This window comes from Amblyomma mixtum, chromosome 10 (genome assembly GCF_055824585.1).
Source record: "Amblyomma mixtum isolate Tamu chromosome 10, ASM5582458v1, whole genome shotgun sequence".
NCBI classification, from domain to species: domain Eukaryota; kingdom Metazoa; phylum Arthropoda; class Arachnida; order Ixodida; family Ixodidae; genus Amblyomma; species Amblyomma mixtum.
Genome location: NC_143021.1, coordinates 164,603,080 through 164,626,971, shown reverse-complemented (window position 1 = coordinate 164,626,971; position 23,892 = coordinate 164,603,080). Strand labels below are relative to the sequence as shown.

General features: G+C 44.8%; 1 protein-coding gene and 1 pseudogene across 1 annotated transcript; both read left to right on the top strand.

Moving 5' to 3' along the window:
* Positions 1-19,911, top strand: part of LOC149327613 (uncharacterized) — a 36,178-nt pseudogene extending 16,267 nt beyond the window's left edge.
* Positions 19,912-20,463: 552 nt separating this feature from the next.
* On the top strand, positions 20,464-23,185 carry LOC149327612 (uncharacterized). Its single transcript, XM_089564930.1, has 2 exons — positions 20,464-22,018; positions 23,095-23,185. The coding sequence occupies exons 1-2, from the start codon at positions 20,472-20,474 to the stop codon at positions 23,183-23,185; spliced, it is 1,638 nt and encodes a 545-aa protein (XP_089421056.1). The 5' UTR covers positions 20,464-20,471.
* The last annotated feature ends 707 nt before the right edge of the window (positions 23,186-23,892 follow it).

Below are 23,892 nucleotides of genomic sequence, written 5' to 3'. Positions count from 1 at the left end.
TTGTAAGTGGCGAAAGGAGAATAGGTTTGTCACATTTTTACATCAAAGTGATTAGAAGTGAGAAGATTCTGCCGCATTAGTTTGTCGACTTTTATATCCTTCTCGTTCCCTAAAGTTCCTAGGTAGAGGACGCCCACGCGGGAGTGGTCACGCCCCCATCACATGTTGAGTCTGAGGGAAAGAAGGTTGCCGTCGATGTAGCGTCCACTGCAGTAGGTGATGGTTTCCGGCCAGCCGAAGGTTCCCGCGGGTCACCGACATCTGTTCATCAAATGACAGCCGCCGCTCGAGGCCGCAACGCGAGGTCACGAAAAGGCCGGAAAGTGGTCCCTCGTGCTTAGAGATGTTCGCGAGGGTTCGGGATGATGCCGCCAGCTCGTCGCGGTGCTTGACACGCCAAAGAGCCATAGGAAACGAGGCCCTTTGTTCCCCGGCACGGTCACGGCAATTGGGGAAGATAACGTCCGTCTCCCCGCGGCGCCGGCGACGGCGTTCGACACGTGCAGACACTTCAAAAAGGGGGGCTGCTTTTGGTTAAACTTCAGCCCCTTCGTTTTGGTCCCGCACTACGACCGGGCAAACTCGGTAATTGGAATCAGCTGTCACCTGGGTCGTCACACTCAGGTTGCTCGCAGCCATATACCGTAGAAACAGGCTTCTGGCGGCCGCGCGGCGAGACTTGTCGTCGTTACTAATAGGCCTTCACTTGGGACAAAGACAAAGAGAAAGTGGCTTCAGTCTTAAAAATTGACACCCTGCTAGCAAAAAGGCTGTTGCCTCACACAATCTAACGGCTGCTGTCGTAAACTGCAGAAGCATTGTGAACAAAGTAGACGAATTCGCGGGCCTCATTGAATCACTGGAGGCTGATATTGTGTTTGGAACAGAATCGCGGCTGATCCCCGTCCATCAATGACAGTGAGGTGTTTCCTAATCCCTCTACCGCTGATCGGAATGATAGGGCACGAACGGGGGGGTGGTGGTGTCTTTGTTTGTTCATTGTTTTGTACGGTCAACTTTGTTGGATATTGGATAAAATAACATGGGATCAATCAGGGACAAAGTGACTTTTGCCGATAATACAACATTTATTGCTGGATCACGTCGCCCTCCAACTTCTGATGCAACTACATTGCAACGTCTGCCCGAGATTGTCTCTAAAACATCGGATCAGATAATTCTTGCCGGAGATTTAAAACTACTGGACTTGAACTGGTCTAATGGAACCTGTACAGCTGACTGGCTGCTGCAAAAATTTTGAGATGAAAAACTTTGCTGACACATTCGGCTTCACTCAATACGCGAGTACACCTACACGCAACAACAGCATTTTGGACCTGTTGCTTTGGAACCTGCACAATTTGCTAGATTCTGTCACTTGCATCCTAGGAATAAATGACCACTCGCTGTCGTAGCTAGCATTAAACTTGAGATCAAGCGAATGAAGATATGCAAATTAGGGAATTTTTTTTTTGATAAGCGTGATTATTCCGCCACTTCTCGCGAACTTCTTGATTATTTGTCTGCTTTAGATTGCCTTTTACGTTAATACTTTTGTGCAACAGTGGCCATTTTTTTAAAGAAAAATGTGGAAAGCTATGTGCCGTGCATTCATTCAGTTAGGCTGAAAAAGTTGCATCAAGCCATGGGTGACACCAAATACGAGGGGGTACCCAAACCGGACTTATTTTTGTTTGAACTTATTTGTTCACATTTTAAGCACGCACCTTCACTCTCCTTCAAAGTATTCCCCACTTGCAATGATACGCTTGTCGAATCTTTCATTCCATTTTTCAAAACATTGTTTAAATTCATCTTTTGTGATGCTTGACAGTGCCTCCGTCGTTTTTTTCTTCACCTCAGCAACATCAGCGAAACGCTTTCCATTCACCTATATTTTCATTCTAGGAAACAAAGAAAGTAGCACGGGGCAAGGTCAAGAGAGTATAAGGGTTGAGGAATAGGGGTCATGCCATTTTTGGTCCAAAATTGTCGTAGAGACAGGGCTGTGTGAGCAGGGGCATTATCATGATGGAAAAACCAGTAACCGGACCGACACAAATCTGGCCGCTTCGACCGCACACTCTTGCCCAATCTTTTCAAAACATCCAAGTAGAAACGCTGGCTAACTGTCTGACCCTGCGGAAGAAATTCTGAATGGACGACTCCTCTCACGTCGAAAAAACAAATCAGCATTGTTTTGAGGTTTGGTTTCACCTGACGAGCTTTCTTGAGGTGAGGTGAATTTGAAGTTTTCCATTGGCAAGATTGTTGCTTTGATTCAGGATTCGATTCAGGAACACTTCCGTTGTCCCCATAGCATCGTCCTTGTACGTCTTTCTTAATATTTCAAGAGTTTCCATTCAACTTTTTCCGAGCAAAAATCAGAATTTCACCGGCGCGCGCTGTTCACGAAAATCAGCCATTGCAAAAACGACATTCACACAAAACAATCGTCACTCTAAAACTCTGTATAAACTAGTCTGACCTCCTTCAACGACGGCACTCGGCTTACTGACTCTGGAATGTTCGTTCGATGCGCCCCTAGTGGCAAAACGCGGTACCGTAGAAGCTTTGCCGACCAAAAAATTTAGTCCGGTTTCTCTTGGGTACCCCCTCGTACCTTGAGACTAATAAAGGAGAACATGAGCATAACTGACATTCAAAAGAACACAGTAATTATCAGTTCAGAACCTTAACTCATGTAACTAATGAGTAAAAGTAAAGCACACAGTGCGAAGGAATGGCACTTCAGTTGACTCAATGACAATGACAATGACAAAACGAATCCCAAGTTTTTCACGAAATATGTGAAAGGATTTGGTTCTGAATCGTCTGGAATAAATGAAATCGTCCAAAATAATAAAATCCTCTCCGATAATAAGCTAAGGCAACTCATTATTTTCATTGTGCAGTTTTCGCGAAAATAATTTTGATGGATACATGTGTGAGTGCTGCGCCATTAATGCCCCCAGTCGAGCTTAGTGCGAGTGGAATAGAATCGTTGCCAAAAAAGATAGATGAAACGAAGCCACTCGGTCCAGATGGTATTTCTCCCCGCGTGTTGAAGCGCTGTGCATGGTCAGTCGCCTCTTATCGTTATCTCATGTGCACCAAATATCTCGGCTGTCATGATACCGGATAACTGGAAATTGGCACCTGCAGTCCGGATTCACAAGGGGGTTCAAAAAAATCTCTGCCTCGCCCGTAACAGAGAGTAGAGTAAGCATGAAATGTTTACGTGTATAACACATTGGTTGTAGATGGTACTAGTCAAAATCTTGAAATGGGTCTAGTGTTCAACACACCACACCCTTCTTATTGCGTCGAAGCGATCGCCTGCAATAGAGCGGGCTTAGGTAGGCAGTCGCGAACCATGGTGCCTTTGTCGCTTTCGGAAGCGGCAGCATAATCATGGCGTTGTCGGCAGTGGCGAGCAGTCTTCTGCTGTGGCGTATCACTCGCAACGCGATCGCTTTCCGCAAGACGCTTCCTACCTCTCCTTTCATCAGGCTTCATTGCTCGGCTTACGCAGCTTTGACGGTGGCGGCATTGAAATGCTGGACGATGCAGAAGCGTACGCGGACACGACGAGACGCAGGCCTGACAAGAATGTATGTGCAGCGCATTCGAATACTCCGCGAGCGTGTATACATTTTCCTGCCAAAGGGGGAACCGTCATGAGCTGAAGGCCCAGCGGCCGGTCTTTTACATGCGTGAGTGTGGGACCGCAGCGCCATCCTTGGGGATGGCGCAGGAGCAGTTTTTCCGGCCGAAGCCCTTCTCGCCCTGGAGGTCCCCTCTTGCTCTAAGCGGCTGTCTCTCTTTAGAGAGTCTTGTTAAATCTCGTGCGGTGCCCGGATGCTGTCGTTTCAGTGCCCGGATGAGTGGAATTCAGTGCCCGGATGTTGGCTCTAGGTCTCGGCGTGACGTCACCACACTGCCGACAACGGGAGCTAAAAGCATTTCACGCTTAAAGAAGACTTAAGCAACTATCGGCCTATTTGCTTACCATCAATTTCCTGCAAAATACTAGAGCATATTTTACAGGAGGAAATAATGAAAGATTTGGTAGAGCAGGGGCTAATAATTTAAGAGCAACAGTGGTTTCGTAAGGGCTATTCTGTACTAAACAATTGATTGAATTTAATCACGACCATCTCATCTGATCTGAGGTCAACAAAAACGGGCAAACAGACTGTTTTTCTAGATTTTAAAAAGTCCCTCGCCACGGTTTGTCGCCCATTTCTCCTTCATAAACTTAAGCTGGCAAATATTAACCGAGAAGGGGGCAACTGGATTACCAATTACGTATAATAGCGTTGAGAATGTGTCATTCTAAACGGTGGTACTTCCCTTTGGGTTGAAGTAACATCGGGAGTCCCTCAAGGCTCGGTTTTAGGACCGCTATTATTTTTAGTTTATATCAAGGATATTAGCGCTGGGATACCCTCACGTTTGCGTTTGTTCGCTGACGACTGTGTCGTGTACAAAAAGATTAAAAATCAACAGGATTCTATCGATTTACAAACTGACCTTAGTAAAATTGTCTCATGGCGTGAGAGGTGGAAAATGCGACTGACTGCAAAAAGTGTACCATTTGTCCTTCACGAAAAAAAAATTGACACTTGCTATCGTTTGAAGACAGATTATTAACACGTCAGCCCTTTATAAATATTTGGGAGTGACCTTTCTATCTGATTGTTCCTGGCGTGCCCATATCAGTAATGTTGTTTAAAAGCCTGCCAGGGCACGATATTTCATTCAGCGAAATCTGAATGCCTCACACTTTTTCCTGGAGAACACTGCGTTTATCTCACACGTTCGACCGATCCTCGAGTGTGCGTGTTGTGCTTGGAATCGTCACCAGGAAACATTGATCAAGTAAAAAAGAGTACAGAACAGAGCAGCAAGGTTCGCTACGGGACAGTACAAGCGAGGGGAGAGCTGCAGTGAAATGAAAAAGGAAGTGGGAATGGGAAGCGCTGTCCTCGCGCCGAAGCAAATTGTGCTTGAAGTTACTATTTCGAATTTATAACATGACCGCAATTCACAAAAATACTTATGTTCAGCAACCACACTGCATATCCAAAAGCAACTAAAAGCAAAAAAATACGAGAAAACCGCGCCAGAACGAACCTTTATGCTACACTGCAACCATTGCAACAAGTGGCGTCCGTAAAGTACTTTGGTGTAACACTTACTAATAACCTCTCTTGGAACTCTCATATAGATAACATCGGTTCACTCGCATTCCGTAACCTCTGTTATCTAAGGCATAAGCTTCGAAACGCCCCCACTAACATTAAGTTCTTAGGTTAAAACACTAATTAGACCCCAGCTCGAATATTCTTGCATAATTTGGGACCCGTACACAAAGTCTAACATAAGAGAGGTCGAGAGCATTCAAACGAACGCAATTACCTTCATATATCCGAAATTGCTACCTACTGACTCCCCCTCATATTTTATGCATGCTAACGGTACGGAACCACTACAGATAAGGAGACGAAATTTTTGTTGAGATTTTTTTTATTACTAATTAACAATAAACTCAGACTTGACCCTTGTGCTTATCGTTCCCTAATGCCAACACGGAGTACACGACACTTAGTTATTTATTTATTCAAAATACCCCCAAAGGCGCTCATATGAGGGTATTACATGGGGGAGCGGGGTAAGTAAGTAGAAAGCATTGGTACAAGGCTAAAATATTGCACTAAAATAAAAATAAATCACGAAATATTAATAAAAAGTAAGCATCCACAAAAAGAGTCTCAACAATGCACATAGTAGCAAAATCAAAAGGTGTAGCAACTCTAAGGCAGTGGCGCTGTCCGCAATGCCGAGGAGCTAAACAAAAAACCGCAGCCGATAACAAGAACATCTTTGAGATAGCCGAGCTGCAAGCCGACGTAAAGAGCACGAAAGACACCGTCAGTGCCTTCGAGAAAAGCATGCATTTGCTATCTGATAAGTACGACACAGTGTTGGCTAGAATGGCACAACAAGGGAGAGACATGAATGTAGTCCAAGAGCGCGTTGAAACACTTGAAAAGAACGACACCAGTGAACAAATAAAAAGTGTAAAGAAGGACGTCGATGGACTGGAATGGCAAAACAGAAAGCTGTATCTCGAGATTCATGGAATACAGAAGACAACTCGAAGATCTTCGTCTTAAGTTAACAGACTTGCTGCCTTGCATGGCCTTCCCGAACTGAATGACAGTGATGTCGTTGCAATGCATCGTCTGCCCTCAAAAGCCCTCAAAAGCCCCAGGGGTTCGCTTCACCCAGCAATCTGAGGGAACGGTGGTTTGAAAAACGCAAGCAAACTAAATGAGGGGAATTCATCGACGTACATTCAGGCAAACCTAACCAAACAAACACGTTCACTGCTGCGGCTGACGAAGCAATGGGCGAAAGAAAAAAACTTCAAATTTGTTTGGCATAGCAGCGGTAAAATTCTTGTCAGGCGTATCGAAGGAGACTCGGCTCTGGTTGTGTGGTCAAACGACGATTTGACATCTATTGCTTAGGAGAGAAAAACTTCGGCAGACTGCGGTCTTTGCTTTCATGTACGCTATTCCTAGCTACTTAAGTAAGCACCCGGAAAAGAATATTTATCTGGCATCAAATTTATTTTGTATAAATCCACAATCAGCAAAGAATAAGGATGTACCGTTGCAAGTATTTTTTGGCCAGCTCGGCTTTCACTTTGATGTGATCATGCTCAGGGAAAGATGGTATACAAACGAAGATATTTTTACTCTGCCAGGCTACAACGTTTTGTACCTAAATCGTCCAATGTGGCGTGGAGGCGGTGTATCATTATTAGTGAAAAGCACATACAGATGCGACATTATCGAATCCCTCACCCGTAGTGACACCGACTGTGAAATCCTTGTTTATTTGAACGGTTATCTTGTCTCGGTAGTTTACCGTCCACCAAGCTCTAGTACTCCAAACTTTCTCAAGAACCTTGAATATTTTTTTGAGTACAGCAGAATTAATCTATTAAAAGTAGTCTGTGGCGGCGATAATAATATAGATATGCTCGTAGATTCATCAATGGCAAATGAAACAAAATGGCTTTTCGAAAGTTCCGGCCTAATTAACGCTATTAGTATGCCTACGAGGGTAACTGCTGAATCCGAAACATTAATTGATATCTTTCTTACTAGCTCAACCACCGCAAATACAAAAGCTGGGGTATTGTCCTGTGATCTCAGTGACCACCTTCCAATATTCATGGAAAACTGTAAACTCTACATCCTATCTATGCTAAATCTTTAAAAACGCTACTGAGTGCTACAAAAGGACGGATCCGTGCGCCGATTGCTTCATAGTGAACAAGGGAGCCGTAGCGCTCCCGAAACATCTTTCCATATTTATTGACTTTGGCCAGTGACCAGCAATCCTCATCACCATGATTCCTGACCAGACGGTATGCCGTCAAACCCTCGACTAAAATATTCATGGCTATTCTGGATCACTGTGATGAATCTAAATCTACAATTTTCGTACAAAGTATTTCACCTCAAAAGCTCGATAGCTTTCGGGAGGTAATACTAAACTTGTCCTGGAGAAATGTATTTAGCACGGATAATCCTGATGATTCCTTTGACCGATTTCTTTCACTATTCACAACAATATACGCAAAGCATTTTCCGAAGAGAGAATACAAAAAGTCACGAAAAATTAGAAAGCCGTGGATTAATAAAGATCTTCTGAAGAAAATAAAGTTAAGTACTCTCTGCACACTAAATTTCTTAAAGAGCGCGATACTGACCGATTAAAAGAATTAAAACTGTACCGTGTAATCGACTTAACAAGGAAATTAAGTGTGCCAGGACTGAACACTTTAATAATGTATTTATGACAGGTTCGGACTCAGCAGCAACATGGAAAAAGATAAATACACTCTTCGGAACCGGAAAGTCCCAAATTCCAGTCACTGAGCTAAATATTGATGGAAAAATTGTAACTGGAAAGGAACTGGAAAGTACTTTCAATAACTACTTAGTCAATCTGCCTTTTTCATTAGTCGTAGAGGTCAATGCACACTACATGACTAATAAGTGTCCGCAATCAATTTTCTTAAACCCTGTAACAGAATCTGAGGTTCAAAGAGTAATTATGAAATTAAAAAACACTACTTCTCTTGATGTTTTTGATATCCAAGTTCGACCAGTGAAATTTGTCGCGGACCTTATTACTAGACCTTTAACTCATATATTCAATCTTTGTTTTAATGCTGGCGTCTTTCCTCGTGAGTTACAGATTTCTAGAGTGAATATCCTTTATAAGAAAAGTGATTAGAACAACTTAGACAACTACCGGCCTATTTCAATATTGCCTATTTTCTCAACTTTTTTAGAGAGTCTTCTCCTCGCTTTGCGTCATTTACAGACAAACAGTTTATCAATCGACTTTCAATTTCGATTTAGAAAACATCGCTCAACTGAACTTGCCCTATTACATAAAGAAAGTATACATCCTAGAAAATTTTGAACAAAATAACTTTGTGTTAGGTATATTTGTGGATTTCAGTAAGGCCTTTGATTCCTTAAATCGCAACTTACTTTTGAAAAAGAATTGTTTGGTATACGTGGCATCGCATTTAATATGATGGAGTCTTACTTTGAGAACCGTAAACAGTACGTGTCTCTAAATAACTGGGTTTCATCGACCAAAAAATCATCATTTGGTGTACCACAAGGCAGTATTTTGGGGCCTTTTCTTTTAAACATTTTCATAAATGATATCACACAAATTGATCAGTCTGTAAGGTATATAATCTACGCTGACGATACCAGCTTATTTATTGCAGATAGTGATATGGACGCTCTTTTCCAGTGTGGCAACCAAGTTTTATGTAAGTTAGCTGGTTGGTATTTTAGTAATGGACTAACCATTAATATTAAGAAAACAAAGCTGTAGTTTTCAGATCAAAAGATAAGAAACTGGAACAAGGCCATTATCTCTCCTTAAATGAAAAACCCATAGATATCGTGAGTAACTTCGGCTGCGGTGGTGGCAGACAGCGGTTCGCAGCCTAATTGCTCCGTACAACTGGTTGCAGGTTGCAGACTGCGCGACGGATTTCTCCTTCGCCTGGAATTCCCAAGACTGTGGGACCTGCAGTAACCTTCTTTGAACTGACCGGCTGTGGATGCACGGCATTTCGTTTCCTGAAGCAACTACCGCTGCTAGCGTCACCAGGCTGCTATCACCGGAATGATTTGTGCCGCTCCTGTCACGCCCACTGCTCGTCACTTCGGCTGCGGTGGTGGCAGACAGCGGTTCGCAGCCTAATTGCTCCGTACAACTGGTTGCAGGTTGGTGCTTTCGCCTTTACATTTTCTGTCTTGGTCTTACCCTGCTGCCACCGCTGCCGAAAGTGTCTTGCTTTGTGCTGTGCCTTCTTGACTTGTTGGCCCGTGTTAGATAAGACATGGCTGGCCGCGATAAAATATGTGCGGCATGTTCGAAAGCAATTCCAGCCAAAGGCCGTGTAATGGAATGCTCTGAATGTAGCAACTTGTTCCACCTAGGAAAATGCTCTGGGGTGTCTGAAGCTGCTGCGAAGGGAAAGGCTGAGGCTTTTTTCGAGGTCTGGAAATGTGGCACATGCTATTCGTCACGCCTGAGAGGGGCGGGAGGCGGCAAGGAGGGAGACGAAGTCAATATACCTGTCATTCTCAGTGCTATCCTTGCGAGACTTGAGAAACTTGAACATCTTCCAGAAAAAGTTGACAATATTGACAAGTCGATCAATATGATGTCAGAGAAATATGATGAAGTGTTAAAAACAATGGCTAGACAAGAGGCAGAGATTAAGGAACTTCGAAAGCGAGTTGTTGTCCTTGAAAGTTGTAGTAACAGTGAGGAAGTGAATCATCTGAAGGTCACTGTGAACGATTTGGAGTGGAGGAGTAGACGGCAAAATTTGGTATTCCACGGCATTTCGGAGACAGATGGTGAGAATTTGCTTGAAAAAGTGAATGATGTGGCCCACTCAATTGAGCTTCCTGAGCTGTGCGAAGGCGATGTAGATGCCGTACACAGGCTTCCCGCGAAACAAGGCAAAGTTCCAGGTGTGCTAGTTCGTTTCACTTCCCAGAAGCTCAGAGATCAATGGTTTTTGAAAGGCAAATCACTCAGAACGTCTGACTCTGAGGTCTCAATCGTAGAAAACCTGACTCGGTTGAACAGAACGCTTCTCGATTCTGCGAAGAAATGGGCTGATGCGAATGCCTACAAGTATGCCTGGCACCGGAACAACAAAGTGCTTGTACGAAAGGCGAACGGGGAACTGGCACACGTGATTCGATGCGATGACGATTTGAGGAAGTTGTTGCAGTGAGTCACTGCTCTTGGTTGTAATTAGTTCCTTCTATATGGGTGATACTTACCTCTCTCCTAATGATATTAACAATGAGGTTCAGGGCCAGACTAACCATTTTTCAGTGCTATATTTGAATATTCAGTCTGTTCGCGATAAACATGACATTTTACGTGCATTCCTTGAACAGTTTAAATTCATGTTCTCTGTGGTAATGCTTACTGAGACATGGGTCAAAGACAAAGTTGATTGTCCTGAGCTGCTCAACTATCAGTCTTACTTCCTAAACAGAACAAGCAGAAGAGGCGGAGGCGTTTCTTTGTTTGTGCTTGATAGTGTTCAGTGTGAAAGGGTTGATGAGATTACTTCGGTTACACCTGATTATGAGGTGCTCTCAGTTTGCAGCAATAAGAACCTCTTCACTGTTGTGTATCGCCCCCCGAATGGTTGTGTTGAGAACTTTTTTCACTATATGGAGCATGTTTTTCAATTTGCCACTGAATATAATTACACTGTATATATAGGTGGTGATTTCAATGTCGATATGCATGAAAATACACCCAGAAGGTCACGACTATCATTACTAATGGAATCATACTGTCTTGTGAACGTCGTGGCATTACCTACACGCATAACACCCACTACGGCAACACTTCTTGATTTGCTGATTACAAATAACGCAACAAATGTGCTCTCAACCGGGGTTATTAACTATGCTATTAGTGACCACCTGCCTGTTTACATCGTATGTAATAGTGTGCCTGCATTAAAATCCAACTGTAAACAAACAAATGTAAAAATACAGCAGATCACCTCAACTACGTTAGAAACATTTAGACGCAAAATAATGAACGTCAATTGGGAACCAGTTTTTGCTGCATTGACTGCTGACATAGCGTTTAGTTGTTTTCTGAAGATATTCGCTTCTATATATAGTAACAGTTTTCCGTACAAAGATGTAAAGAAACCAAAACGAGCTCGTAAACCCTGGATTACCTCGCATATTCTTCGAATGATTGCCAGGAAAAATTCCCTCTATCAGAAGTTCTTACAAAGTCGCAGTCCAGAATCGTGGGCAACATTCAAGAGGTACCGAAACAACCTGAACTTAACTTTAAGAAAAGCGAGGAATGCATATCACCTTAACATGTTCGCTGGTTTGACCGATCAAAAGAAAGTTTGGAATAGGTTGAATCGAGTCTTGAACCCTAACTCTACAAATACAATTGACAGTATTACAATGGAAGGCATTAGTTATAGCGGACTCGCACTCGCAAACAAGTTTAATAGCTATTTCAGTGGACTTGTTGATAGTGAACACAATAATATGGCATTGGATTACATTACGAATCATACAAGTAACAGTATTTTTATAACATGTTGTGACGAAAATGAGGTGCTTAATATATATAAAGGCATGAACAATACAAACAGTGAAGATGCTTTTGGACTTAAAATGAAACCTGTTATGTACGTCTTGGACATTATCTGCCCAATTTTAATTTATATTTATAACTTGTCTTTGACTACCGGCATTTTCCCTTCGGACATGAAAATAGCAAAAGTAGTTGTTCTTTATAAAGGTGGTTCGAAAAACGATCTTGGTAATTATAGACCAGTGTCTATATTGCCTATTTTTTCTAAGGGCTTGGAAAAAACAATACATTTACGACTTTCCAATTTTCTTGAAAAATACAACGTGATAACTTTAAGACAGTTTGGATTTAGACCTAAGTCCTCTACTGAAATGGCTCTCCTGAAGCAAAAAGAAATAATCTTAAATAACATTGAATGTAAACAAATAACCCTTGGAATATACATAGACTTCTCCAAAGCCTTCGATAGGATTCATCACGAAACTCTTCTTCTTAAACTTTCTGCATACGGTGTCCGGAACAAGGCACTATCTCTTATCACCAGCTATTTAACTGACCGATATCAGTACGTTTCTATAGATAATCATCGCTCTACTTATAATAAAATAAAGCATGGTGTACCTCAAGGAAGTATCCTTGGTCCCTTATTATTTAATGTATATATTAATGACTTAGTACAGATTGACTCCGAAACAGAATACGTAATTTACGCTGACGACACTACTTTATTTCTGTCTGGCACCAACGCGAATGATATAGTAGAAAAGGCTAACAGCGTGTTGGGCAAACTTAACTCATGGTCTGAAAAAAATTCCCTACTAATAAACACACGGAAAACAAAGGCGATATTTTTTAGAGCTAAAAATGTCAAATGGGCTGTACATACAGATTTAGTTCAGGAGAGCAAGCTGCCGGGCTAGTTGGTGAAGCTTGTTAAATTGAATTCAGCGCAAAAATACAGACAAGGGACAAAGAGAGACACACTGAGACGTTCACGAGCGCTAACGCTAGCGCTCGCGAGCGATAGCGCTCGTGAACGTCTCAGTGTGTCTCTCTTTGTCCCTTGTCTGTATTTTTGCGCTGAATTCAATTTAACATACAGATTTAGTATTGGGTGGTAATATGATAGAAATAACTAATGTTGTAAAAACACTTGGCGTTCACTTCAATGAATTTATGCTATGGGACTACCACATCGAGCAAATGGAGAGTAAGCTAGCTCGCGTTGTCGGCATACTCAGAAGGTTAAAGTGCATGATACCTACTAGGACAAAACTTGTTATTTACCATGCCCTCTTTGACTCTCATGTTAAATATTGCCACTTGGTCTGGGGTACAACGACGCAAACTAATATTCAGAAGGTTTTGACATTACAAAAAAATGCAGTCAGAGCAATTGCGGGTGCCACATACTTAGCACATACGAGTGCTCTATTTGCAAAATACCGCATTATGGATGCAAGGGTTATTCATCAGTACCGTGTAATTCAGCAGTACAAATCTCAGGTACATAGTGACACCACATTTTTTGCTGACCTTGCGAATCTACGGGAAAATACCGCTGTTCACAACACAAGACACTACGAATATTGGTATGTACCTTGTCCACGCACAAATTACGGTTTTCAAACTCTCAGGTATGTGTTGCCATCTTTCCTTAATAGTAACGCTTTCACTAATCAATCCATTCTTTCCGTTTCATATAACGCTGTCAGAAATATGTTCTTACAAAAGAATGAACCATATCCAACTGTAAAATAAACAAAGTGTCCATGTGCTGTGATTAAACTATCATTTGCGTGTGTGTAACAGTACCGAGACTATTCTGGTGATCTGTTATGAAGATATTGTACATATTTGTTATTTCATGCATTCTCTTGTTATTGTTTTACTGCTGTCTGTCATCGCCGTGCCAAGCCGCTACGGGAGATGGGAGCTTTGTCAAGCCGCGTGCGCGGCTTTTTTTCCTTTCTCCTCAGCCATTGTACATGTCTGAAATAAATGCACTGAACTGAACTGAACTGAACTTCAAAACTCTAGGAATTATATTTTCGGAGCACATGCTGTGGGACTTGATATTCGACTTCATCGCAACTAAACTAGCTCGCACCACAGGTTTGCTTTATCGCCAAGGCGACGTACTTCCGTTTAACATCAGACTTTTGCCATACCACACACTTTTCCTGTCCACTGTACGTTACTGTTTTCTCGTGTTGGGAAAGAGTACATGTAAAAATATTGCAAAAGTTGGTCACGTTCAAAAGAAAATTGTAAGAATTATTACAAACTCACCTCCTCCAATATGTTCATCTATTGCACTTCTTAAAGAACTTGACTTAGTAAGCATGGAACACTGTTATGATATATGTTTATGCAAGGCCCTAGTGAACGATAAAAAAAATTGCGCCTGTCCCGTAACCGAGAGTAGAGTAAGCATGAAATGTTTACGGGTCTAATACAGGCTCCATTGCTCGGCTTAAGCAGCTGTGACGGTGGCGGCATTGAAATCCAGGACGATGCAGAAGCGTACGCGGACACGACAAGACGCAGGCCTGACAAGAATGTATATGCAGCGCGTTCGAATACTCCGCGAGCGTGTATACATCCGCCTGCCAGAGGGGGAAAGGGCATGAAGGCCCTGCGGCCGGTCTTTTAAATGCGTGAGTGTAGGACCGCAGCGCCATCCTTGGGGAGCGCGTGAAAGCACGCCCTGGAGCTCCCTTCTTTCTCTAAGCGGCCTTCTCTCAAAGCCCATAACAGATCACGTACGACAACGAAGTGTATTGTGGCATGTATGTGCTTTTTGCACGCGTTATTAGAAATCGAAACGTTTGTCAGTGGCACTCTTTCTGGATGTAAAAGGTGCCTACGACAACGTGACCCATGAGGCCATCCTTGATGCGCTGGAAACTGTGGGCATCGGTGGTAAGATGTTAGCGTGGATAGAGAGCTGTCTGTCCAAAAGATCATTTTTTATCCAATGTGAAGATGGCCCGACGCCTGCGCATTGCACCTACCGTGGCGTGCCCCAGGGCGGTGTCCTTAGCCCTACATTGTTTAATCTGACTCTCATCGCCCTCCCTGAGAACCTCACAAAACCGTCCAGGCGTGTATGTACGCCGATGATATCTGCATTTGGGCCTCCTCTGTGACGCGTCCCCAGATGCGTGAGAGACTTCAGCGGGCAGCATCGATCACTTCTTCCTATCTCCAGAAGAAAGGTCTCAGCGTTTCACCGGAAAAGTGCGCGCTAGTGGCATTTACACGTAAATGTATGACTCCATATCCGGTACGCATCGACGGTCAAGTCATTTCTTACAGTAAATCTAATCGTTTCCTAGGGATCCTGATCGACCGCAATTTATCATGGAGCCCGCATTGCACTCTACTGAAAAAAACGCTAACATCTATCACTCAATTACTTCGATTTCTGGGAGGAAAATCATGGGGCTCGTCGGTCCAGTCAATGCTGGAGTTGTACAAAGCTCTATTTGTGGGATGCTTGCGGTACAGTACACCTGTACTCTCAAACACGTGCAAAACTAACATGCGTGCCCTCCTGTCAGTGCAGGGTCAGGCCCTTCGCACATGCCTAGGTCTCCCTCGGAACGCATCAACACTGGGTAGCATTGCACTCGCCAAAGACCACCCGATCTACTTATATTGTCCTAGACTGCTTGCGAATGCAGAAACGTCATATCTCAAGGATTCCACAGCATCACCTTGCGCCTTTTCCACTGCAGAGACCACATTCTGCATTTGCGAAGGTGATAACGACGCAACAGTCGTCGATCCCACAACAGTTCACCCCGGCAGCACTACCTCCCTCTCCTCTGTGGTGTACGCGGCTCCCATGTGTGCGCCTTGCTATTCCGGGGATAGCAAAGAAGTCACATTTATCGACGCCAGCCATTAAGAACTGACACTGTCCATGCTCCACTTCGAATATTGGGACCGTACTCACGTCTATACGGATGGATCAGTAACCTCTACTAGTTCTGCTTGCGCTGTGGTCGTTCCTGCGCGACAGACTCAAATTCACCAACAAATTTCGCATCGGACTACCTCTACAGGAGCAGAGTTGGCCGCACTTCTTGCGGCGGTACAGTATATCTCACAACAATCACCTCAAAAATGGGCTGTTTTATGTGATTCAAAAACTGCCTTACAATGTCTTCAATCTGCCTTGAGACATAGCGACCATGAGGAACTTATAGCGGAGATACAATATCTGCACCACAAGGTATCGAACAAGACCATGAAATCATCTTCCAGTGGGTACCAGGCCATAGCGGCATTGTTGGTAACGCCTTAGCTGACGATGCTGCTCGATCGGCTCACGAGACAACCAACACTGTCCGCATACCACTGACAAGAGCTGACGCAGCAAGGCACCTTCAACTGCTCGCCCGAAACCTGACTGTAACGTCGTGGTCTGCCCCTGGAGGTTGGACACCCCGCTCGCATCACTTCAACCTCTTGCTCCAACATCATATACCATTCGGCCTCCCCCGCAGTGATACTGCGCTGTAGTGCCGCCTGTGGCTGGGAGTGGCGTTCACAAACGCCTATTCCCATCTCATCGCAATGGCTGACTCTCCTGCGTGTGGCCAGTGTGGTTGTGACGAGACGATCAGCCACCTCCTTTGTGACTGCCCTCGTTTTGAGCGAGAGCGCGGTTGCCTAGTTGCTTCTCTGCTCCGCTTGGACTCGCGTCCTTTAACAGAGTAACGTTCTGGGGCCTTGGACATAACCTTCCGGACAACGGAAAGCGGTGAAAGCGCACCTGAATTTCCTAAGGGACTCGGGGTTGCATTCCCGCCTATAATCTTTAAGTTTTCAGTGCGCGCCCTCTGTTCCTGTTACATAGTGGTCGCTGCTCACTTAGAAGACTCATTTCCTTGCCGCTCTTTTCCCTTTTTTCCCCTTTGTTCCCCTCCCCAAGTGTAGGGTAGCCAACTGGGCATCGCCTGGTTAACCTCCCTGCCTTTCCGTCCTTTTCTCTCTCTCTCTCTCTCTCTCTATTAGAAATCGGAAATTATAATTCCGTGCATTATCAAATGCACAGCTCGACTGATATCTTGATAAACACTGAGAAGACACTGGCAGCAGTTATTTTTGTGACTCGTTTGGAGAGCAACCGGCGCTTGTATGCCGGTCCCGTAGGAGGGCTTAGAGAGTCTCGTTGAATCTCGATACGTCTCGTACGGTGCCCGGATGTTCTCGTTTCAGAGCCCGGATGAGTGGAATTCAGTGCTCGGATGGTGGCTCTCGGTATCGGCGTGACGTCACCACATTGCCTACAACGGGAGCTAAAAGCATTTCATGCTTAAAACAAAGTAACTTTCTCTCACAGTTAGCAAACACAGGTCACAACATTCACCCATATCACACTCGACACGCAGAACACTGGGAAGTTCCCTCATCACGAACTATGTAATGCAAATGTTGTGTAATGTAATTCCAAGACTGCTAATAATTTTAATAAAGACCATACAATGCATGAATATATTAGAAACAATGACGTCTTGTACAGTTGATTTTATTTATGGTATCTGAATTCTGATGTATATGTGTGCATAATGTGTAATGTGTGTCTGTGTTAATGTTAATATTCTTACGAAGAAGACCCCGCACCTCCACCAAATGTTAAAAGGTGGCAAGCCTAGAAAAAGGGCGACATGATGACAGATCATATGATTCAATGGCTGTGGGCCTAGCGCGAGCGCTCCGTCCCGCGCTACTGCCCTCTTCTTTGTAACAATATGTATATGTATGTGTGAAAGTGGTGCGTTTTATGCCGGCATTTTTTACACGGCAATGGAAAATTGCCACTTTCTGGTTTGTAAAAATTGCATTGTATTACAGTATTTATAGAGTTGTCATGTGTTTTGATAATAATTGCTATCTAATTACTCTAATGGCGTTACAAATTGTATCATTTCTACTGTTTCACTCATGTACTGGGTCTAACCTTGTCCATATGTAATAGGGGGTACGAGCTTCTCAAGCTGCCCGTAAAGCAGCATTTTCTCTCGCCCCCTCCTGTCCTTTCAGTACATGAAATAAAATGAAATCAATTTTGAGAAATGAATAAGAGCACCGCAAGAAAAAGGCGACACCGGAAAAAGAGCGCTCAAAAATACAAATCAAAAATATAAAATAAAAATAAGGCAAGGCGGAAGAAAGAACGCTGAAAAAAAAACTTTTTTAGTTGTTGAAACATGAGTGAATAAGGTGTTGGAACTTATCTAGGTCAGATTCTGGGGCAATGTCTGATGGTAAAGCGTTCCATTCGCTTATTCGGCGCGGCAAAAAACAGTAAGCATAATGGGATGGCTGGCAGTTAATGCGTCTGACTTTGTTAGGACGATCGCGACGTGAAAAGATAACTGGAGGTGGCGGAAAGAATTCATCATGGAGGGAAGAATAGTTATAAAGCTTGTGGAAAAGTGATTGTGGATATTTCCCGTCTAAGTTATCTAACTAGGACTTAGACATCAATGAGGTGACGCTGGTGTAACATGAATAACAAGAAAAGATCAATCGCGCAGCACGGTTTTGCAGGGTTCGATGTTACTGATGATAGAATTCTGATGAGGATCCCAAATGGCAGACGCATATTCGAGTTTCGGACGGATTAATGTGGTGTACGCTAGTTCTTTTACCTGTGTCATGGCCTCTTTTAAATTATGTTTGAGAAGTCTGAAAGTACGGTTAGCGGAGGCAAGAGTGAGCCTTGGTTCCGTGACAATATGATGGTTCCATGATAAGTCGGATTGAAGGCTAATGCCAAGAAACTTATAACTAACTTTTAAAACCACATTTTGCCCGTACCAATTCGTATAAGTTTTCCTTTTTCCTACGCACCATATCCGACTGGAACTCATTAACCGAACCTAATCAACCCTGAAAAATGAGACTTGCGTTTGTCAGCCATGTTTAATATTGCGTATTATGTTTTTTCCTCCTTTGTCTTGCACTGCTGTATTGTTCTATTATTACATTATTGTTGCTGTAATGTTGTCTGTTTGTTGGTTTCATTTTTCTTTTTGTGAACCTGCCCTTCCGGCTTGGATCTAACCATGGTCTGCACTATGTACATAAATAAAAAGATAATTCATTTTTTGCAAGAACTTTGGCAGAACAATGAAAGATAACAAACTTCCACTTGCATTATTATCGGCAGGCATTATCACTGAATTTAATTACATTTAAAATAGCGATAACACAAGTCTGCAAGCCCAGCAGTAGGTAGGACCCTTTGTGCATTAATTACTTTAAAGTCCACTGCTCGTGCTGATATAAGGTCATGATAAACTCCAAGTGACTTCAACATATCGTAAGCAATGCGATATTAGCGACAAAAAAAAAACGCAGTTTTACCTGTAGAAATTATTATTTTCCAAAAAAAAACGAAACAAACACCGAAAAAAGCCCGCTGAATTGTCGGCCATTCAATATAGAAAACTGGAACCCCTCGGACCCATACCCGCGACGAAGCGAGCCTTACGCAGCGTTCCGCTGAAACTATGAAACAAAAACGAACTTTTCTCGCAAACCAGATCGGAAGTCGGGCACCCGCAATGCTTTCTGCATCGCGAATGGCTTCCGGGCAGTGACCGAAATCTTCCTTAACCCCAGAACCGGAGAACCGGCGCCATCAGCGACAGCAGCTCCCAGGCCATCGCGCGTCGCGTCGCTTATCACCTCGTTCAGCCAACGCTGGAAAGCGATGCATCTATTGTAGTATATCGGTACGAACGCAGTGTGTGCAGTGTACAGTAAACACGGCCGTCGAAAAAAGCCACCTTCAAATTATTTCTCCACATTACTGAACGGATGTCAATTCTATATTCAATTACCCCTTACCATACATGTCAATGTGAAGAGATTATTAATTGCACTGAAGACAACTGTATTAAATTGCGGATTCAAAAGCGTTCACGAACGTGAGTAGCGGGTGTTTCAATTTGATGTTAAAACGACGCATATCTCGCGGCGGTTTCAGCTCTTCTACTGCGAGAAACCCTGCCTCCAGGCAGCGACTGCTCCAACATCTGTCTAGTTCGAAAGCCCACCCAGGACTACACAACGCCCGCGGCCATGAAGGAACTCGATCTCTCTTCCCGCCTCGTCTTCTGCGGTCTGGATGCCTCGCGGGATGAGCCCGACAGCCAGAAATGATTCGCCGCGAGTTTCGGACCACGGCAGAAAATTTTTAGAGTTGCTCGTGCGAAAACGTTGGCGTTCTTTTCGACGAGCCAAGAGAGCGATCCTGTAATGATGGTCGAAGAACGGTAATTCTTGTGGGATACAATGCGCTGTAATTACTGTTGTATCCTTTCTTGTTTCAGTTTCGTTTCTTTCAGTGTACATATCGCCATCGTCATTCAATATGATTTCCTATATAAGTGGCTTGACTGTGACGAATAAAGGAGAGTGTTTCTGCATACTGCGCTTGCGTGGTCCCGTGTCATGCGTCTGGTCTGAACCAGACACGACATATTGGCGACGAGGATGAACCGCCTACGGTGCAAGGCGACACGGAGCCCTTGCAGCCACGATCTCATCGGCGGCCAGGAGTAGCGCAAGAACGCCGGAGGTGCGCAAGAACGCCGGAGGTGCGCAAGAACGCCGGAGGTGCGCAAGAACGCCGGAGGAACGCAAGAACGCCGGAGGAGCGCAAGAACGCAGATAAGTGAAATTTGCTCACACCACATATTGCGATGATCAGTATCGGAGCCATGTCACTCGGGTGTTTCCCAGCACCGCCCCCTTTCTTGCCTGCACCCGGTGACCCGGCTGTGCCTTGGCAGCAGTGGAAACGCGTATTCCTGAATTTCCTGGAGGCCATTGGCGGCGATGAACTGAAGCCGAAGCGTTGCAAGGCAATTCTGCTAAACTCGCTCGGGGTTGAAGGCCAGCGAATATTATACAGCATCCTTGCACAAGGAGCAGATGTGACTGCGGACGCCAAGGCCGGGGACAAGGAGGAAGAGGCGGACCAGTTCAAGGACGCGCTTGCTGCACTGGATACGCATTTCGCGAGCGCTACGAATGATTTGGTGGAGCGGCGCCGGTTTCGCCAAAGACGAAAACTGCCTGGTGAGACATTTCAAGCATTTACAAACAGTCTTCGGGACCTTGCGGCTACTTGCAATTTTGGCAGTGCTACCGATAGCATGATTCGAGACCAATTACTGGAAGGCACTTCGTCACGAACAACACGTGAACGCATGCTTTATGAAGGGTCTTCGCTTACATTGCAGCGTGCTGTTGACATCGGGAAGCAAATTGAGCAAACACAACAAGAGCTCGGGGAATTCGCGCATAGCACTGTGAACAAGATTCAAGATGTGCGAAAAGGGTCAGACTCTGAGCAAGGAAGTTGCTACAGGTGCGGCTCGTCATCGCATATGGCTAACTCGACTGCATGTCCGGCGAGGAACAAGCGTTGCCACTCTCGTGGAAAAATTGGTAACTTTTCAAGCATGTGCAAATCGAAGAAAAAGAAATATGCCGTTCGAAAGCCCGAGAAGGCCAACGCCGTCACGGTACTTCAAATCGGTGACCGTAATGCGTCGGCGAAGGATATTCGAGCCAACATTTCTATCGGGAAGATAAGATTGTCGTTGATTGTCGACACAGGCGCTACGGTTTCTTTGCTCAGTGAAGAGCACTACCACAAATATCTAGCCGACACGTACTCATTACGACCGCCGACTGCCAATTTGTGCAACTATTGCGGAGAACAAATCAAGTTAAGCGGTTGCTTTCTTGCTGACGTATCTTACAAGGGAAACAGAGCCAGTGTGCTTTTTCATGTCACAACCAAGGGCACTTCGCTGCTGGGGCTTGATGCCGTTCGGAGCCTGGGAATCACTATCAACGGCTCAACCTTGAATTGCTGCCAGGTGACATGCCCTGATTCACTGCCTTCAGAATTTACGCACCAGTTTGCGCACTTGTTCACGGAACAGTTAGGGCATGTGAAAGGCTTTGTTCACCATGTTAACTGTCGTTCATCTGTGAAACCAGTCGTTGCGAAACTCCGACGCCTGCCGCTCACGCTACGGCAACAGGTATCGGTAGAGATACAACGCCTGCTGGCCGAAGATATAATTGAATCTGTCGACGCATCGGAGTGGATTTCACCGATCGTCGTCGTGAGGAAGAAGGACGGTTCAATTAGGTTGTGTGTGGACCTACGTGAAGTGAACAAGGCAGTAATTGCCGATGCTTTTCCTCTTCCGCATACGGAGGAATTACTGCATGAACTAGCTGGAGGAACGTGCTTCTCAAAGCTCGACTTAGCGTCGGCATAACACCAGCTAGAACTGACTCCGGAAAGTCGGGGACTAACCACCTTTATCACACACGAAGGATTGTTTCGTTTTAAGAGAGTGTGTTTTGGCCTTGCATCTGCCCCCTCAGCCTTTCAGAGAATGATGCAGCATATTTTGAAAGATTGTAAAGGCGTATTTTGTTACATTGATGATGTGATTGTGTGGGGCAAGACACGTGAGGAGCACCACAAGAATCTACACCAGGTGCTAAAACGCATTGGTGATTCAGGTTTGAAGCTCAACCAGAAATGCACATTTGCTGTTTCAGAACTATCCTTTTTAGGGCATACGGTGAGCTCAAAAGGGCTCACACCATTGCAGTCTAAGGTTGACGCTATTGTCAAAGTGCCTGCTCCTCACGATGTTGCCACTTTGAGGTCATTTTTGGGTCTCGCTGGTTACTATGCTCGATTTGTGCCGCGATTTGCTGATCTCGTCGAGCCGCTTAGAAGGCTCCTGCGGTCTGGTCAACAGTTCACGTGGGATGATGCGGCTGAGCGTAGCTTCCAGCTTGTTAAGACAGCTTTGTCTTCAAGCCCAGTCATACAAATGTTTAACCCAGACCTTGATGTAATTGTTACGACAGATGCTTCTGATAAGGGTCTGGGAGCCGTTCTTCAGCAAAGCGATGGTGACAGCGTACGCACGGTGGCCTTCTCATCACGTGCCCTGACTCCTGCTGAGCGGAAGTACTCCGCTGGGGAACGGGAGGCCCTTGCTTGTCTCTTCGCGTGCGAGCGCTGGCACGTCTACTTGTGGGGTAGAAAAATTTTGTTACGTACGGACCACCAGGCACTGGTGACGTTACTTTCAGCTGCCGGTACAGGACGCCGACCTTTGCGCATATCCAGATGGTCAGCTCGACTTTTGTACTATAACTTCGACGTAGAGTACCAAAAGGGATCGCAAAATGTCGTGGCCGATGCGCTTTCACGCCTACCTCGACTGTGATTCGCAGCAGACGATGCAGGAAGAAATTGTGTCCGTTGTATCAGAGTGCCTAACAAAGGAACGGCTGCAGGTGGCCACTGCTGCAGACGGCACACTGCAACAGGTTGTTGTGCACGTGGTACATGGTTGGGTGCCTAGAAAACCTTTGCCAGCAGAAGTAATGCCGTACTTTAACGTGCGGGAAGAGCTTTCTTTCGTTGATGGCCTTTTGATGCGCGGTGAGCAGGTAGTTGTTCCGAGTGAATTAACCTCGCTCCTGGTTGGTTTTGCGCACGAAGGTCACCCAGGAATTGTGAGGACGAAGCAGAGACTACGTGATCTTTACTGGTGGCCGCGTTTGAATAAACAGGTAGAAGAAGCAATTCATTTTTGTCATATCTGCCAGGCCGCGGACAAGTCCGCTAAACCGTCGTTTGCACCGCTGCAGCCGGTGACGTTTACAGCGCTACCATGGCAGAAGCTAGCAATGGATATAGTGGGACCGATTGACTGGGCCCCTTCAAACTGTAGGTACATGATATAGCTGATCGATTATCATTCCAAGTGGCCTGAGGTTGCCTTTTCATATACAGTAACGTCACAGAGTGTGGTCGATTTTTTGCAGACTGTGTTCAGCCGAGAAGGCTATCCGGAAGAAATTGTCACAGATAATGGGCCTCAGTTTAGATCGCAAATGTTTGAAACATTTTTGAAACATGTTTGAAACACGCGAGACGGAGAGAGACAGAGCCCCAACTCGTCTCGTCCCGGTCGTCCCAGCGTAACCACGGTGCGCCGATCAGCAGCTGCGCGCCGCTGCCGCGAGGAGGCGCTCGCTATGATGACGTCACGCGAGACGGAGAGAGACAGAGCCCCAACTCGTCTCGTC

Coding starts and splice junctions, on each gene's coding strand:
- LOC149327612 (XM_089564930.1), top strand. CDS start 20,472: ATGTCACTCGGGTGTTTCCCAGCACCGCCCCCTTTCTTGCCTGCACCC. Junction 22,019..23,094: donor CATGAACTAGCTGGAGGAAC/GTGCTTCTCAAA, acceptor GAACGGCTGCAG/GTGGCCACTGCTGCAGACGG.